At 39.7% G+C, this 18798-nt stretch overlaps 1 protein-coding gene and 1 long non-coding RNA gene across 2 annotated transcripts in view; both read right to left on the reverse strand.

Annotated features, from left to right (window-relative positions):
• Window positions 1-7071: 7071 nt before the first annotated feature.
• LOC131591856 (uncharacterized) lies at window positions 7072-9527 on the reverse strand. The gene is made up of 3 exons (XR_009280473.1): window positions 9413-9527; window positions 9196-9259; window positions 7072-8026 (listed from the first exon to the last, which is right to left on the reverse strand). It is a non-coding gene; the product is annotated as an uncharacterized LOC131591856 (long non-coding RNA).
• A 5046-nt stretch (window positions 9528-14573) lies between these two features.
• Window positions 14574-18798, reverse strand: part of LOC131592142 (solute carrier family 35 member E3-like) — a 6278-nt gene continuing 2053 nt past the window's right edge. Inside the window, exons 3-5 of the mRNA XM_058863443.1 lie at window positions 18535-18693; window positions 17557-17639; window positions 14574-17100 (exon numbers count right to left, since the gene is read on the reverse strand). Of these exons, the coding sequence (XP_058719426.1) occupies window positions 16914-17100; window positions 17557-17639; window positions 18535-18693 (429 nt within the window). The 3' untranslated portion in view covers window positions 14574-16913. The remainder of the gene's footprint in view (window positions 17101-17556; window positions 17640-18534; window positions 18694-18798) is intronic.

Here is an 18798-nt window from a genome sequence, read left to right on the forward strand (position 1 = left end):
GGATGGAAGTGAATAGCTACTAAACAGCTCTACTACTGATGCTCAACCTTTTCCTCATGCAGACAACACAAAAACTATTTAATTCCAATGCAAAATATATTTTACTGAACTGAAATCAAACCAAACTGTTAATGTAGTTCTCCCCAAGCTATCACATTATTTATTGATCCTTGTCTTAAGCACAGTACCATTTTGCTATGGCTGTTTGGAAATTAAAGAGCTTTTTTAAATTAGCAATAAATTTTCTGCAGTCCAAGACTTGCCAAACTCATTACTATGACTTGCTTTTCCCACTTCTCTACCAATAAGCATCTTGTGACCAATGATTTTGAGACTATTTAAATAATAATTTCCCTTACCCACTCATTAACTGCTAAGGATAAAAAACCCCCAACAGTTTCTGTCTAGAATTTTTATCAGTCTTCAAGGACAATCTTATCTCTTTTCTCCAACAGACTAATCTTGAGTTAAAGGAGACTGCAAGTAGGTAAAATATGCTGTCTGTGCTAGCTTAAGTAAAAAGGGTGATTTTTTCTGATATGCAGTGCTGCAACCCTTGTTTGTCACTAATACAGCTGGTGTTGCTATGTCATCAACATACATTATTATTTTCTTATTATTATGTGCTTGATAATTCAGGACAAGTATAATTAAAAAGTTTTATTTGAAGGATGAGTAATAAGCTTGTATAGTTATGAGAGCTGGCTTCTCCGCTATTTGAAGGTTGTAAAAAGAAAAGGAGATGTCACTATACCTGTGTATTTTACTTACAGTGCTACAGAAAATATCTGGAGTAGTTAAGACCCAGCTGCCTTAACTGGAGAGACTAACTTACTTTACATTGTGGTTAACTAACATTGTATGAGACCCTTTTTAATATAAATTCAGATTCTAACTGTAGACATTTCCCTGTTTAATGCTTACCAGCTAAATCATTTCCTGAGATGGATCTGGTCTCCCTATAGGCACATGCGCCAGAAGAAAGTCGGGCCCCTGTTCTGCAGGAGTGCTCAACTCAAGTGAATGGATGAACCATTAAAACACTTCAATTTCTGATTTTTGTTCCTCACTGTAATTTTTTTCCCCCCCAACATGTCCTACTTAGCTTTTCCTAGCAGCTCCCTAGTCAGCATCCAGTACATACACGATGTGTTCCTTGCCAGATGCTGATCAGAGGCATAGGTGGCCAGGGTTTGCCAGGTCTCATCTCCAAGCCATTTGCTCCTGATCAGATAGAATAATCTTGTACTGTCTGTGAACTGCACCCAGACAAAAAAAGAAATACATTCAAAGCAACCCTCCTGAGCTTTGCACTGTGCTGATACATGCTTTCTGTAGCCTTAGACTGCATCTCTACTACTGTGACATAAAGCTGGGGTCTGGGGTCCATTGTGTGTTGCAGATTATCAGGCATCTCAAGGGAAAAGGACAAAGGAAGAAAGATGCTGAAATGCAGCTGGGACATGTGTTGCTTAATGTGGCTTTCTGCCAGGGCTGCCTGCTGCAGCTGTGACCCCACGTGCCAGACAGTGGGTCAGTACAATTCTATACAAATACAGGAGAAAGAATTTTGTTGTTTTCTTGACACTCCTGTTGTGTAAGAAAAAGCACAGCAATAAGAAATCCTCATGGCAGTAATAGCATATTTGATTCAGTGAAACTATATTTCATAATCTAACACCTATCCCAGTGGAGAGGTCTGTCAGCACCTCCACCAGAAATTCTTACTAGAAATGACACTCAGGTTCTACTAAGTGAAAAGCAGATGCAACCTTCCTGGGAGCAAGTTTGAACAGACAGGCAGGAATCAAGAGCGCAGCTCATAGCAGCAGTGAGAACCCCAAAACCACAGGCAATGCTATTGCAGCGGTTTAACAAGGAACAGTAAATTCTCCTTGCTGTCCAGCTTGTGTTTTCCTGGTGTACAGGAGGCATGTTTGAGCTTCCCAGGGCTGCACTGCCATTCCAAACAACCCCAGTTACTCTGCAGGCTGTGTGGCACAGCAGGCATTTTACAGCTTCACCTGGGTGCACACCCTGGGCTGTGGTGTCTTATCACAGGATCACAGAATATTCTGATTTGGAAGGGAACCCAAAAGGATTATCAAAATCCAAGTCCTGGCCCTGCACAGGACACTTCTGAGAATCACACCATGTGCCCTGTGAGTGCTTTGAATACGAGATCGCCAGTTTCCTACACTTCCATAATTTCAGGTATTTATTCTGAAAAATGTAAAATTACTTCAGGTGTACTGGAAAAGAGGGTCTCAAAAAAAAGCTTTTCTGGCAGCTGTTCATGAGCTCTTACCTTCCTCCCACAGGCACTCAGTTCATGTGTGTTTGCTCTCCAGCACGTTAACTACAGCTGCTTCAAAACCACCTGGAGGTGGAATTACCCCACATCAAAAAACAGCAGCTCTTCTGCTTTTGTTTAATTGGTGTACTTTTCATCCATCTGGGAGACATTGGTAATCTGTCTGCCCAAATCTGATTCCTATTTAGCAGCAGGGCAGTCAGCCACAAGCACAATTAAACAAAAAATAGAGCATGCTTTCTGAAGAGAAGCCAACTGGCAAAAATATAAACCAATTCTTTTGAACTCAAATATCCAACACAGCTCAATATCCATCACAGAATGAAAGGCTCAGGTGTTTTTTCCCACTCTAGCTTTCTGCTTAGTCCTCACTTTTGAATGAAGCTAATGGAACAATTCTAAAGAACTAAAAGGGAGAAATCTCAGGAAAAGACTCCTCTTGCTTTCAAATAGTTTTTGTTAAGCACATCAGTGAGTGAAGAAACATGCTTTTCTTCTTAAGCAGGAGTGAACTATGTGACTAGGTTGTAACCATATCCTGCTTCACTAAACTGTGAAAATTAAACAATCCAGTGATCTCTCCTTTGGTAGAAATACTTGATTGTATGCAATTAGATCAGAAAAGCCCCAATATAATCATGCTCATCTGCCTTATTTAATCAAACTAGGATAATGCCAATTCAGTTTAGAATTGTTCTTTTAATTCAATGCTCATTTGTCATTCAAATGTGCTGTTCAGTCCAGCACAAAAAACCATTTCTCTTCAAGGGAGTGGCCCAGAAGGGTGTGTGGGGTGTGCACAGGCTAATAGGACTTATGTGAAACATTGTGGTATCTTTCAGTCTGAAACTGAAATGTATTCAGGGACAACCTAGATCCAGGAGAAGCTGAGAGCAAACACAACATGCAATCCAAATCCAGTCTGTTTGGAATGCTATGCATGGAGACAACTACAGCTGATGATGAGGTCAGGCCTGAAGTACTGTTCAAGTCAGGCTGCAGTCTAGGTTAGAGGAAGAAAAGACAAAAAAATATTTTAAGTGTCCATCTGTTACTTGAACTGTTAGTTTCTAACAACAAAACCCAGAAGGGATTTTATTACACAACCAGCTTCTTAACTCAGACCCATTCTAGGTACCTGATCATTTATCTCCCAGAATTGTCCCAGTCTTGCTGACCCAGTTGCCCACATCTCCTCTGCATGCTCTATACTTGCTTTCTAGCTGCCTGTTATACAAAGAATATATGCTTTGCTTTGGATCACAGGATCTATAAAATCCTTCCTTGCAGACCTTCTTGTGCTCCACTCCACAATTTAATGTTTGGTTGATGTAGCCTTACTGACTGGTGTATGATTTTACTTGACACAGGATGAACTATCCATTCCTGAAAAAAGCCTCAGCCCTCTTCCTTTCCTAATACAATTGATTTACAGATGAATTACAAAGTCACTTTTCTGCTGGCTCTCTATGTTTGGGAGCACAGTTTCTTCAGTACAAGTTTTAGCATACAGTTGTAGCACATGTAGTTAAACAATAGTGCAAGTAGCTAGACAAGTAGTTTGGAGCATTTACTAGAGGCATTAGTGTCTGATGTAGCCTTGACCTGAAACTCTCAAGGCAAGTTAGAGTAGTTTCCCTCCAAGAGTTCATTGCCATCACAGACAGGGCTAAGTTATCAACCTTGCATGTATATTCTGAAGCCCACTTTCGAAGTAGATTTGCTGCAAATAGTTTCCTTGAGATTAAATATACCGCCAAATGAGGCATAAATCCACATACCTCCTGAAACAAGCTGATTTATCTTGCTAAGTCATCCTTCTGAAAAACCACACTGCTTACCCAGTCTGTCTTTTTTCTTTTGCCCATATGCCCTCTCTTGATTCAGGTGGATCCTGATCACAAGTCACCTCAGCACCCAGCAGCTGGTATGCAATAGCTTGTTGCCAAGTGAGAGAAGTTTTTTACAGTGCCCAGTTGCCTGCCTGTGAGTTAGCACCTGTTTAAACACAAATATGGAACAATGGCATGTAAGTAAGGAGCACATTCATGATGAAACAGTTGTCTCTGTGGAGCAAGGGAATAGTAACCTCAGCACAGCATTCAGCAGAGAGCTGGTGCAGAACTGGGTGTTCCTGGGAGGAGTTTTGTGACCCACAGAGATGCAGCACAATTCCACTGCAACAACACAGATGGTTTACCTGCTTGTTCCAAGCTGGGTTCCAAGGCCCTGGAACATGACTGTCACAGAAATCAAGGGAAAATGTCATGTTTTCCCCTGGGTCAAGGAAAAATCTCTGACACATGTTTTACATTCTCACATCTGCAGTAAGAAACACTAAGGAAGTGGAAACTCAGCATCCTCCAGATCAGATGCCAGACACTGGTTGGAATGACCAACACTGTCTTGAGCCTCTTTTTCACATTCACCTCTGATTTTCTCCACTTTGCCTCCAACAGTGTTTTCTTCCCAGTACTTGCATATTCCTGTATTCTCCTCTCCTCCATGTAATTTCTGCTTTTCAGATTGTGTCAATATTTCCACAGCGTATTATATATATATATGTATGTATATACATGCTCTAGAGCTATAAAAAGTAGTTTCATACTAAGAGCTCACAAAGTATTCTGCAATTACTCTTATGTGTCCTGATTTTTGGTAGTTATATGTGAAAATGTTTGTAGAATTGGATCAAAAAATAAGCAAGAGGGTTTCTTCCTTTTGAAAAGTGTTTTAATATCCATATATTTCACACTCTTGCTTTTCTTCTTTTATTGTAGAGTTTTAATTCTTCATAACTTCCACCTGAAATCCAGCTGGTAGCAGTTTCCAATATGTGGCATGCATTACCCTGAGGTGGACTGTGTTGGGCCATCTGCACTAGAGACATTTGAACAAGTAACAGGTAGTTCTTGTCCAAGTCCATGACTTGGTTTTGTTACCAGAATCTCTTTTTTTTTAATAAATACGGAACAGTAAAGCTAAGGGAAATCCCCCACCCCAGCTGCTGTACAAACTGAAACCTCTAAGTACCAGTGGGCAGTTCAGATCAGGATTACATCCAGAGTCTTTATCAGGAGGGCAGTATTTGAAGAGAATAAGTATTAAGCCAAATGGTACATGAATTTTTGATGGCTGTATGTGCCACTAAACTTGTTTTTCTGCCACCTGCCCTGATTCCATTAGCCAGTCTGACAGTCACCAACCACTGCAGTGGTGGAGCCTTGGGACTCAGAGCCCCTGCCGGCCTTGCCAGGAGGTTTGTTAGAGGAAGTTCTCTGGTGGTTGCGCCTTCTGGTGCAGAAAAGTTTTTTTTTCATCTACATCACCCAAAAAAGGCTCTTGGAATTCATGCATAAAAGTTGCACAAACCTATTGATGCCACTGGAAAAGCAGGACACAAACTAAGCTCTGACTGCAGATGATGAAACCATGCAAATACTATTCTGTACTTTCTTCAGTTCCATTGAAGCATTAATATCTCAGTTATCTCTTACCTCCATAAAAAGTAAGTGCATGGATTTTTTGGTATTCCTTCATTCAGCTGGTTTTGCAATATCCATCCTAGCATCTTAGTTTAAGTCACTTTTGTAGTTTAAAAATAATTTGGCAATTTCTTCTGCGTTTGTTTGTGTACTTGGAGAGATATGCAGGCTTTGACTTCTGACCTACCTTATTTATCTTAACAACATGTTGTTCACCTGTGAACCAGGGCCAGAGGGTAGGGCACCTTGAGAAAAATATACCATGTAGTGCTACTCACAAGGGAAGAATCCCAAATCCACTTCTATGGGACTGTGAGATATTACTGCATAGTGCCTTTGCTGTCAGAGGACAGGCTGCAGTTTGCTCACATAAGCAAAACAAGCCTCACACAAACATACCCTGAAATGCACTGCAGTGAGACATCTGAGAGCACAGATCTGGTTTTCATGCCAAAATACAGTTTCAAAAAGATTCTCAAGAACACTTGTTTTCCCCCATATCTATTAGAGAATAAGAATTGGATATAATAGAATAATAGGATTATTAGAATTATTAGAATAATATTCTTTTTGGTAGATATTTGCCAATCCTGAACTTTAACTCATTCAATGCAGAAGATACCGCAATATTTAATTTACTCTTTCTTACTGGATGGGGTATAAGTAGAGCTGCAGGGAGTCATTGACTTGGGTCTGTCTTACCTCTCTCTGATCCTTAATCAGTCACATTATCTGCTCTGCTTGAGAATTATAGCAGCTGTGGGGCTTACTTAGCTGCACAACCACACTAAAATGGTGGTGTTTAATGGCAAGATGATGAACACTCAGCATGCATTCCTTTGTTGGGATGGAGTTGGTGGCACGTTACTCCTGAGAGATGTGTTCCCAGCCATTTCTTCCATCCTCTTGCTGCCCTTCTGTTGTTTGTGCACCTATTGTATAGTGGATAAAGTGACCTGGCACACCTGAGAAATAATGCCATTTTTTTTTCTGTAGATCGTTTCCCTGAGGTAGTACTGAGCAGCTACACAGCAGCTGGCCCAGGACATCACTGGAGTGGCAGCAGACAGGCAGCGAAAAGGTGGGATCTGTTTCAGCTGTCTTAGCAGCATTACTGAAGAGGAAGATTATATTAAGCTTGTATGATTTCAGTGCATTCCACTGTGAGAGAGGTGTTCCATTCTCCTCCTTGCCTCCTCACTTATGGCTGTAAGCTGATGGTGAGAATGTTCGAAAAAGAGTGGTGTTGGATTGCCTCAGCCTCCTTGCACTGTTTGGTGATGCAGCTGAGCCCATCAGTGCCTCACCGAAATAATGTCTGGAGCTCATCTGTTGCCCCGTTGAAACAATGGCATTGCCAGGAGCTGTGCATTCCGAGCCAAGTATTTCTTTGAACTGGCTTTGGCTCCTTTGACCACAGATTTATCTGATTCAACAGCAGGATATTTACTTGTATTTGCTGTTAGTATGTCAGCTTGCTTTATCAAGAACACATAAGACATCATAAAGAAAGCAGCAGGGACACACAGCTGGAAGCAGAGAATCAGAGATGGAAATGGGGAAATAGCTCCTTCTGAAGGCAGGGAGCCACTCAGTGGTCTTTTCCGTATTATCTAACCACACCTTGAATGTTATCTCCTGTATCACTCACCTGGGCTGATAAACCAGCTAGAACTGCGACCGTATTCCCAGAAGTTTCCCTCAGGTGTTAGTCAGGGAGAAGCAAAGAGTGCATGTTAGCACTGATAACTACTTTAGTTACCCAAAGCCAGCTTTTCCTGTGTTGCAAAGGAGCTGAAAGGTTTGCAAGATACTACCAAAGGCACTTCTGATGGGAATTTGCAGGCCGTTGTGTTTTTTAACTCGTTTGCTCTGTACTTCAAACTGAAAGTACTCTTTTCTGTGAGGGCTGATTTAAAAATACAAGACATCACCTCCTTCTGCCGTTGTTGTGACTTTGTGACAAAAGTTAGGGCCTTTGCAACACAATTTAAATTGGAGGGATTGTTGGAAATGATACAACTTCTAGCATTTTTAATGTAACTTTAGTCAGGGGTTTGTTCGCCTTTGCCCAGGGGAAGGGGAATTGAAGTTCCTCTTCAAAAGACGCTGTTCACCGGCGGGGGTCTGATGATCTTAACATCTACAGACTGGGAGCAGCCAGAAGGTGCACAGGAGACAAGCAACCATCAAGGACCATTACCCGCCCTGGTGCGGTAGGAGACACCTGGTCAGGGAAAAAAGATCGCCAAGAGAACCGAAGAATGAGGATCAAATTAGCATCGAAGACAGAGGGAATCAATAACCAATAGAAAACAGAAATACGAAGATCTGTGTAATTTAAGACCAATGAACGTGAATTGATTTGGGATTCGTCTGTATAAAGATGAGAAATGTGTGGTGAGAAACCATTTGTGACGGAATGATTTTCACTGCACAAACCGAGCATGTGTGGATGAAGGAATTTCTGTTGCACATTCTGGCCGAAATAACATCCTGACCAGAATAAAGTACTGCCTTGATTCTCTAACAACGCAGAGATGTTGGAGAGTTTCTGGTTTTCCTGCAGTCTCCGTGACAGGATCACTACCCACATCTCAGTTATCACTCTAGTATGTTAAACTGATACTCCAAGGATTGTATCCACAGCATGGGCACACACTCCTCTTTGCTGACACAGACTGGAAAATAACAATCGTCTCTGGAAAAACAGAAGCCTGAAGGAGCTGGGTGGGGGGCGGTACTGGTACACACCACTGGCAACCCCTGCACACAGACCGAGTCCTTTTGGTTCATGTAGCCATACAATTATTTTATGCAACACTAAAATGATGACTGTACTAAAACGAAGAAAACTGTATGGATTTATCTATGTTTTATATATGCATATCCGCTCTCCATTTTTACTAGATTCTGGTTCCAGTTTCCAGTGCAAACAATCCCTCTTTAGATCCCAGTGTCTCTGGCTTTTACTACAATCCAATCCTGCCAAACTACTTTTGCAGCAAAGTCTTTATGTAAGTTTTTCTCCATCTAGCACTCCAAATTTAAATCTCATTAGACAAAATAATTTCTTCAGACATCTTTGCATACACTGATTTACATTTATTTTTAAAAGGAAACTCCAAAGATGAGGGGACTTGCTTATCTTACTTTTACACTCAATGAAACTTGAAGGCATTTAAATCCTGGCTTGCTTAGGGACAAGTAACTGATTAGAAAAGTAACCAGCCTTTATAAATAATATCTCAGTGATTTGTGATTTGTGTGACACCCAGTGAATTACTATAGGATATGAAGGAAGTAGAAACAGATGTAGCACAGATTGGTTCAGCTAAATAAAGCACATTTGAAAAATAAATTAAAAAATAAAAATAGGATCAACGCACAACTTACATTCCAAAGATCTTCCCTTTATACGGGAGGCAAGGGGAATAGAGAATTGCCAGTCCACAGGAGGCTGCAGAGACCAGAAGCAAGCCACTGAGACTCAGGGCCAGTCTCCTAAAGGCTTCGAGACAACTTAAAGGCTCATAAATATATTGAGTGCTTAAGAAGCTCTTTGAGGCTTCTGAGAGGCTGGTGGCTGTACATGAAAATAGTGTTTTCTCACCATTTCGTATATGTGTGACACTTCCTCCTTCAAAACCTCTTCCGAGTGTGGGTGTTCCATCCGGGCTCTGAAAAGAGGCGCCTCGCCCCGCCCCGCTTCCCTCGGTCCCGTTTCTAGCCGTGTGGTGTCACCCTTCCCCCTTGTCCCAGCACGGAAACTTGCCTGCCTGCACAGGAAGACTCTGCAGCCAGCCGTGGCTATTCCGCCTAGCAGAGGGCCATATAAACTTCTCAGTTCAGACAGATTAAGAGACACAATCAAAAGCCCAAGCTGGGTCCATAGGGAGACACGGGACTTGTGCCTTTAAGCAGGAACATGATATTCCACTGATGCTGCCAAAAATGTGTGCTAGGAGTGTGTCTTCAACTACATCTGCTAATTTCTCAAAGTTTCTGAATTTACATCTCTGTCTTCAGCATCCAAGATGAGGTTTGAATGACATCCAAATACAGCTGTATTTGTATGGTTCTGTAAACTTGCATTTATTTCTAAAAAACCAACTTAGTGCAGGTGCTCAGCAATTGCAGCTCAGTGCCAACCTCCCACATGTCCATTCACACTGCTGTCAGCTGGAACTCTTTGAGACTGTAGGTGTAGAATTAAGGTTTACACGTCCATCCCAATAGAGACAAAGCTATTAATGATCTGGAGAATGCTTTGTGGAAAAGTTTTGCTTAGGTTTTGTTTGAGAAAAAATCTACCTCATCTCTGGGGAATGATACTAGCTGAAAAACATTAGTTAACTGTTAATCCTGATCAGAAGAACCACTTTAACAGTCAGAAAAGCAGGATTGTGTGTTTTCAGAAATGTGTAATTTCCTGGAGGGTGTATGATCATCACTGTAAGTTTCTTCTCTCAACTGGATTAACAAATAGGAAACCAGTTTCTGACTAACCACCACAAGAGATGCACTTAACAAGTAAACCATTTTGGATCGCAGACCTTAATATTGCTTTGGACACTCTGGAGAGAAGCATCTATTTCACAACCATTGATGCTGTATAATAGGAGCTGGAGAGGCTTTTTCCATTCAGCTCAAAGACAGAAGCTTGATTAGGAAGATCTTAATCCAAGGTTTTAATACATAACTTTGGTGTATTGTAAAACAAGACCCATTCAGTCACTCTAGTTAGAAAATAAAGTGCACAAATGGTTTATTTTCCCCAGAGAGTAAGGAGGATTAAAAATGTTGTGGGCAGAGTAAGGAAACAGAACAAGGACTCAGTTTCTTGGTTGAGTAGGATACCTAATTTAGTTGGAGACAAAAAAATGTGAAACTTGTCAATTACGCAGTTTCCTTTCTGGGAGTGCTGAGCCAATGCCATGTTCTATCAAGTTCTCTTGAAAGGTAAAAAATTCACAGTGACAAATATGGCCCTGTTATTGAACTGCCTAATTGTGGAGTTAAGCATCTAAATTTAGACCTTATATTTAAAAACCTGCCTAGATGTGCATGTGCTATTTACTCTTCTCAGTTGTTTCTTAATCCATTGTCTTTTTTTTTTTTTTCTTGTTTAATCACAACCACCTCTATTCTATGGTCTTAGATTATTATTATTATATACATGTATATATTATATACATGATTATTCCATGTGCTTCAGAACACAGCTCCTTTAAAAGAGTTTGCATCTCAGTCTCTGCTTAGTAAGAAAGTAAAACCCAAGTTTTTTGTGCCACAGTTATTAAAAATTACATTCTTATGCTCTGCTTCAACCAGAGATCTCCTCCCTGTACTTCCTGGATGAGACACAACCATCTATGGTTCTAAAAATAATCCTGCTCTTTTCTGACACACTGCTTAGCCTGCATGTGCATCCTGCATGTGTGTGTTACCCACACAGCCATGCTGGACTTCTTGGAGCTCCTTGAATATAACCACATGCCTTCAAATGAATGGCTTGTATTCATGTTCCAGTGAAGCCACAAACAGATCAGAAAATATCTTTGCAATGCCAATCCTCCAAGCAGCCTTTGGATTGTTCCCCCTACTTGCTTCTAAATATGTAATTTACTTTAATTACATTATATTTAATCTGCCCATGTCTGTTCCTGCCTATCAATTATAAAGGCAACACATTGTGCCTGTTTCATTTTGAGCAAGTGCAGCTGGAAAGGCACGTGCAACTCCTGAGCTGACTAATTACCTCTTAATTCAGGTTAACCAGACTCCTCTGGTATTTTTAGCAAATAAGTTTTTCTGGATTGGAAGGCAAACAAGGGCCCCTGCATAAAAAAACAGTAGCAGTGGGTGAGGTCAATGTATTTATGTGAGCAAGTGATACAATTTCTGTCTCAATTCCAGAATTCCATAAACTGTATCATAACTATACAGAAAGAACAGACTAGAACAGGAAAGGGAGCTTACTTATGAACCTACTAAAGGGAAATGACAAAGACTAAAACTGGAAAGTATTAGAAACTTCGTGGCAACTGAAACAATGAGAAGGGATCACATTTCCCCCTGCTTTAGTCCTTGTACTGTAGATTGTAACTATGACCCCTTGGGCTGGGCTGGATTCCCTACTGCTGACTGGCCACTGCAGTTAAACAAGGCAATGGTGCATGTTCCACTCTCTGGGGTCACAGAAATATAGAACAGAATCATTAGATGCATTAGACCTTTCAGGTCATTATACACAAATAAGGAAGACAGGACAACGATCCACGTCAGTCAGATGAAAGCAGAAACAGCAACTCCAGGGAGACAAGTCCTATAGGGAGAGGTGATATGTTTTCATTGGACCAACTGATACAGCTGAAAAAAAGCAGAGTTTCAGGAACACAAACCTTCCTTCACCAAGCCCAGCATCAATGGAGCAGGGGAGAAACAATAGCTCCTTTCTTTCAAGGAAGGTTAATCACTGCTGTGGAACAAGCTTGGCAAAGATCTTATACTGTCTGAATCCAGCTTTTTTTTTTCCCCCACAGCATTTATATTTTCAAATTTATATTATTAAAAATTGCTTTATACTAAATTTGTCAACTAGTACAGTACAGTAAGAATGCAAACTATTTAGCTCTTGAATTCTTTGCAATACCTGCTTGGAGATGAACCCACACCTCTCCCTCCTGCTTAGCACAGGCCTGTTTGGTAAGGTGTGTCTATGTCTTACTGTAAGATTTCTCATCACCCAAAGTTATATCAGCTCCTGCTTATAATTTTTTCCTTTGTGTTCTCAACCCTCTGCAGCTGACATCCCAATCATCTTTGCAACAACTGAGCTGTCAAAAGGAAGGCTGAGACTGCAATCAGAGGGAGAGCACCTGCAGAAAAAGAGCAAACTTGTATGAAGCAGAAAAGCTGGTGCTTCTTTCCATCTGCCCAGTTGTAACAGTAGAAAAACAAAGAGCTGCATCTTCAAAATTAGAAGTGAAATTATTTTGCAAAACAAAACATATTTTCACTATATATACACAGTAGCCTTTCATTTATTAAAATAATTTCCCCTTTTTTGTTTTCTCATTAAACAGGGAATTTGGGTTTTGAAAGGCTAAAATAAATTTTTAAGAGGGAAAAAACCCATAACACAAACACCTGCAAGTCTTTAATCCGAAATCTGTTTCTTTCATAATCAAGGCAAGATACAACTATTTAACTGGAAGAAAAACTGTCATCTTGGAAGAAAAATCTTAATATGAAAGGTGATATATGGGGCTAAGTCATGCTCTCTGAATTCCCTTAACTTGCAAGCCTATTGTTAAAAGCAGGAACGTAAAAATCAGAAAGTTAAAAAGCTCTCACCAATCAGTAAGCCCTTTTCCTTCCCCGAGTACATTGATGAATTTCAGGCCAGATGTTCCTTAGTCTCTGCTAAATACCTGAACAGTGTGCCAATGTCCACTATTGCTCAAAAGCAGGCCTCTCTTCAGCAGCCCAACTGTACTGATACATACAGCCAGCTATGAAATCCAGCATCTTTTGACAGATTTTGCAAGCAAGATGTGTGTTAGACATTAGCTCAACTCCAAAATGTTAAAAACCACTTTTCTGAAACTCTTATATAATAAGATATTACAAAAATGAAATTTCACCTTAATATTTAACCAGCATTGACTACCAGTAATATTTTTTTAAAATTTTAATAAAAAAATATGGGTAGCTAAACCAAGTTTTAATGTTGCTCTAGCCCCAGGCCATCGCTGGGCATTCATTTCATGAAATGAGACAGAGAGAGGATACAGTCCTGCTGAATTGCAGTTCTGTCCTGAAGGTTGTAGACTTCCTGCAAGACAAGCCTCCTTTTCATACACGTAACAGCAGCAAACCACCAACCTCAAGCCTGAGAGAGCAGCTGTTCACCCATCTACAGGAAAACTCCTCTGGCACTCTGCCCCAGAGCCTGCAAGAACTTAGCAAGTTGTACAAAACCCGATGCAAAAGCTGTCAAATGAGTGCCAAGTTACCAAAGTTAAAGGCAACGCAAAGCTTTACACTGAGTATCTCTTAAATGAAGACACACTTCCTATTGCTTTGGGGAAAATGGGAAAACCTTGTGGATATTATTCTAAAGTGTTTTTGAGGACAAGGCTAGATAACTTACCACCAGTCACTCACATTTGAATCAGAATAATTTGCTCTCATTTTTAACTGCCATCTTGGTATCTACAGTTCCATTTGAACTACATCAATGGTAGCTTTTTAAAGAAAAGAATGCTAATGTAGCAGGAAAGCACTGCATGGCAGAAAAAGAGCAAAGCCTATCCTATTGATATGACACTTTAGTCATATCAAGTATGAAGTAAAATGAAAAGCAGAAAGCAAACACTAAGGCACATATGGGACGGCTTCAATTGCAACAGCTCACACAGGGTGATGGCTACACATTGCTGAAGATGGCAAGTCTCTGATTTCTCTTTCAGGAAGCCAAGACTGCACTTAGCAGTGCACTTACATGCATTTACCAGGAAAACACATTCAAGTGATATGTAGTGAAAACTAGAACAAGCAAATAAATATCAGTAATTTTTTGAAGACTCCAGTTCTACCTCAGGATTTTAAATTTCCCTCATTTGTGCCAAAAGTCCAAAAAGTTCAAAATTCCCTGCCATATTCATATGGACAGAAATCCATGTGGTTCCATTTTGTCTTATACACACCTAGACCCCCAAAGTTACGTAATTCAAGTAGAAGATGAAAAAAGACAAGAACAACTCATCTCTTCTGCAATAAGCAGATATCAGACAAATGATTAAAAATTTATTCCCGCCCTACACATGGTATCCAAAGAAAAAATACATACAAAGATCTATTTATCCCACAATTACACAAGCATCCTGGATTTAATATTTTGAACCATATGACAAAGTTCAAGATACTTTATTTATTAGATACAACAAGTAAATCTCAAAATAGGGTTCTTGAATGCATGAAAAAAAAAAAATCACATCGCTTAAGTGACTCCCCCACACACACCTTCCAGCACCAGATTATATTTATAATGTACTTTTTTAAATGATGCTGTTAATTTTCTCTTGCAGATCTGCTCTTCTCCTTACAGAGTCTTTTGAATTTCCAGGCATGGTTGTTTAGTTCATTCTACCACTTTATATATATATTTATATTTACATCCATCTCAAATATTTTTGTCCTACAGGCATGTAATTCAGTTGTTTTCTAGCTGTTTCTTTTTTGCAGTCGATCTACATCTCAAAAGAACTTGTGCACAGCACAAATTAATGCAAATGGCTTTCTCAGTGTACATACTGAAGGATATGCATCCAGAGCTTGACCATCTGAACACATCTTTCAGCAGTCCAGGCTGTATTTTTAAACTAATTACACAGATCTACAAAACTGTAATAAAAAAATTATTCTTGGACCACTACAATGTCCAAGAAACAGTTGGTAAAGATGTAAAATTATTCAGGTACTTGTAACTCTGAACTGATGTAGAGTGTTACCGTATAAACTTAGGTTACAGAGAGGAGTAACTTTTTCTTAAATCAAGAACTCTGTAGCAGAATAAATAATTTACAAGCTTGAGAAAAGTTGCATTGTTTCCAACACAAATATTTCTTACCTCTATTGTAAAAAAATTAAAACTAAATATTATTTCTGTCCATGGCCGCACAACTTAAATACTTGTTTTTTTCCACACAGTTCCCCTCTTTAAATCTGGTAGAGGTAGATGAAGACAAAACAAACCCCAACATGTAAAGATTAAGATGCTGCAAATTAAATTCTAACCCTGCAAATCTAGTGAACATCTGTTCTCACCAGATTTACAGAAAGCAGTTATTTTTTCTTCCCTTTTTTAAAATAGAACAGCACTGAACTTCTTCCATCCACATTGTCAAAATAAGTGCCTGATACTGTCATAAAATAATTTTCAAAGCATTTTTTAATTAGAGCAGAAGCAGGTCCCACCTTGCACTCTCCAGTCATTCAGATACATTTCTTAGGACTGCCTGTTGAGGAAATGCTGCCTCACACCCAGCATTTCCCAGACAGTACCTGGGCCTCACCCCTAAAACGATGACAACAGACAAACCTACAGATCCCACCCGAAATAACTCTTGGGGAAAGGCGTGGGAGCAAGGGAGGTGGTGCTGAAGGGAAGAGAGAGAACTTGGCAACCTTCACACCCATTAAAGATGCTGACCTTTCTGAAGCCTTCTCAAAAGTATTTTTTAGCATGGATATCTGTGTGCAAGGGCTGCAAAACATTTGGTTACTACCACAAAATCAGAGATTTTATTAGGCTCACAGGTATTTACAAGATCTTGTGTAAATCTTCTGTCTTGGTTTTGGCACAGAGAAAATTATAAAGCAGTAACAACATTTTTGAAAACATTAATTACTTCATTAATGTCCTGACAAATTAAAAGAGAAAATTAAGGTGAACTGTTTAGATCTGATTTCCTACTTTTCCACACCTTGGCCTGTGGCTTCAAGCTTTCTGCTTTCCTCTTTACCTGTAATTTTATCTACTTCATCTAAAAATCTATCTGTGTTCAAGGCAGAGATAAGAAAGCATATACAAGAAATAGGAATGAGTCTGGCAGCCTTTTCTAAAAATGACTGGACAAAGTATGTTTCCCTCTTCATTGTTCATCAGACAAAAATGAGGAAGCATCACTACATACTAGAACATCTGCATAAAAATGCCTCCAAGTTTCATCACAATGGCAATACTGGCTTGATCACAGAGACAGGATTCTTTTTCTTTCTCTCTGTATTATAACTGTAGCCATCATGATCTCATTTGGTATGCAAAAAAATATAATTCCTTCAGTACAATTTCCACAGCAATTTGAAGTGTGCCTTTCTATCTTTTAAGTTACTGTTTTAATTTAATGAAAACGATAGGACTGACTGAAATGGCAAAACCCCAGCATTTTACATCCTTCAGTTCTTTTGGTTTAGTTACAGAATAACAATCCTGGCAGTTAAACTAAAACCATAGATCTAAGTGGATGAGGCAATTCTGTGCATTCTAAAAATCAATGCACATTTAAATACTTGTTTTCCTTCACAAGTCTTCAGAAACTCTTGCTCTATGGACGCTGGGCCAATTTACTCTTATTGCTTTCCTGCTCACTAAGCTTGAAGTGCGTGTAGGCTAAAATGCCAAACAGTGTGCACAGAATCCCAAGGCCTTGGTTAACAGACAGTGGATCCTTGAATAAGAGGCACCCTCCCAGGAGGGTGATGCAGAACTTGAAATGTCCAAACATGTTATACCTAGACATCTGTTAAGGATAATAGCCAACACCAATATTATTTTTTGTAAAAAGAAACACTTGGAATTTTCATTAGTTCCACCCAAACATGCAATGGTACACTGTGTTGACTCAACTCACACAGTTTTCCTGATCTCTGTGGCTGCATTAACTTCCACCTAAAGCCTTTCACCCCTTTTCACTGCAGTCTGATGGACATGCCAACACTTCCTCAAGGCAGCCAAAGCACGAGTTAAAATGCCTTGCAGGTATGAATGTCAGCAAGTGAACAGCCATTACCTATACAAATCCCAAAGAAAGAAACAAAAAGCACTAAAACAGAACGTGCTTTTCCAGCTTCATCATTTAGAATAAATCAGGAATGTTACCAAACCATTTTCCCACATAAACCAACCCAAATGAATTCCAACATAATTAATCTGGAAACAGAAGAAACTACCAGTGTTACAAAGGATACGTAACAGGTGATGTATTTCCAATGATCCAGTAAATGGACAAGTTTACCATAAAGGCTATTATTCCAGACAGCAGTACCATTATCTGTGGATTAATGGACACAGTCAGTAATCTGACTTGCTTTTGAAAATTTGTAGATACAGTCCAAGATATTTAGTTTCTTTCAAATGCAAAACATCAGGCAAGAAAAACATAGGGAGAACAAAACCAGAAACAGTTTCAAATCAGTACAGGCACTGGTGATGTGTATAAGCAGCTCAGGGTATGTTATCCATAAATATACACTCATAGAGCCACAGGCCTTTTCTCCTTTACTCTTGGTGAACATGTAAGAGTGATTTGGAAAATCTGGATACTCATTCACATAGAGGTTGTATTCTTCATTTGAGATAAAGTCTTATTTATGGTCACAACAAAACCTATTCTAGCAAAATATCTGATTTTATTACTGTGAACACTTGCTATCCCATTCATAAAATGCAATGCTACAAGAAATGACCCACCACTGAGGGGCACAATCAGCAGTAGTAAGAATATGCCACTGGCTCTTCTTTGGACAGAAGGATACGGAGAGAAACTATAGTCTTCCTGGTGAAAATAAACTACTAATTCTAGAGAACCACCAAAGTTGGCATCTTTCCACAGAAGGGAAGTTGAGAGTGTCCTCTGAGTGGAGAGTCAGAGCTAGAACTAAAGCACTTAATACACATGGGGAAGCTTCTGGATATCAATATTTTCCTGTTGTTCAGATGCCCTCTAAACAGAAACAAGAAATAAGGAGATAAATCAATTGACTGACTCACTCCTCTCAGAGGAAGTGGGGCAGACTCAGCAAGGGGCTTTTTGTCCTGCACATGCCCCTCTCATCTCACCCTAGCCAGCAGCTGTACAAAAATCTGTTTCACAAAGAACCAGATCTTACAATCAGTTTTAACTACATCAGTGATAATTATTTAAATAAAGTCAGCAAAAGCCTTACCACAGCAGAAAGCGTCCAGGGCCCAAATATTCCCCCTTCTCCAAAGACTGGCTCGAAGAAGGGTATGATGAACAACAACATAGCTGAGGACATTGGTGCCTGATAGTACAACAACTGCATAGAGTTTACCTGCAACTCATGCTGCTTAGCGCCTACCCACTAAAATCAAAAGAGAAAGCTGTTAAACATCAGGAAAAAAAACCAACCATGAATTGAAAAATCTGAGCAAAAGCAAACTGGCTACTAACACAGAGGAAGTCTCAC

Source organism: Poecile atricapillus, chromosome W, assembly GCF_030490865.1.
Source record: "Poecile atricapillus isolate bPoeAtr1 chromosome W, bPoeAtr1.hap1, whole genome shotgun sequence".
In the NCBI taxonomy this organism is placed as follows: Eukaryota; Metazoa; Chordata; class Aves; order Passeriformes; family Paridae; genus Poecile; species Poecile atricapillus.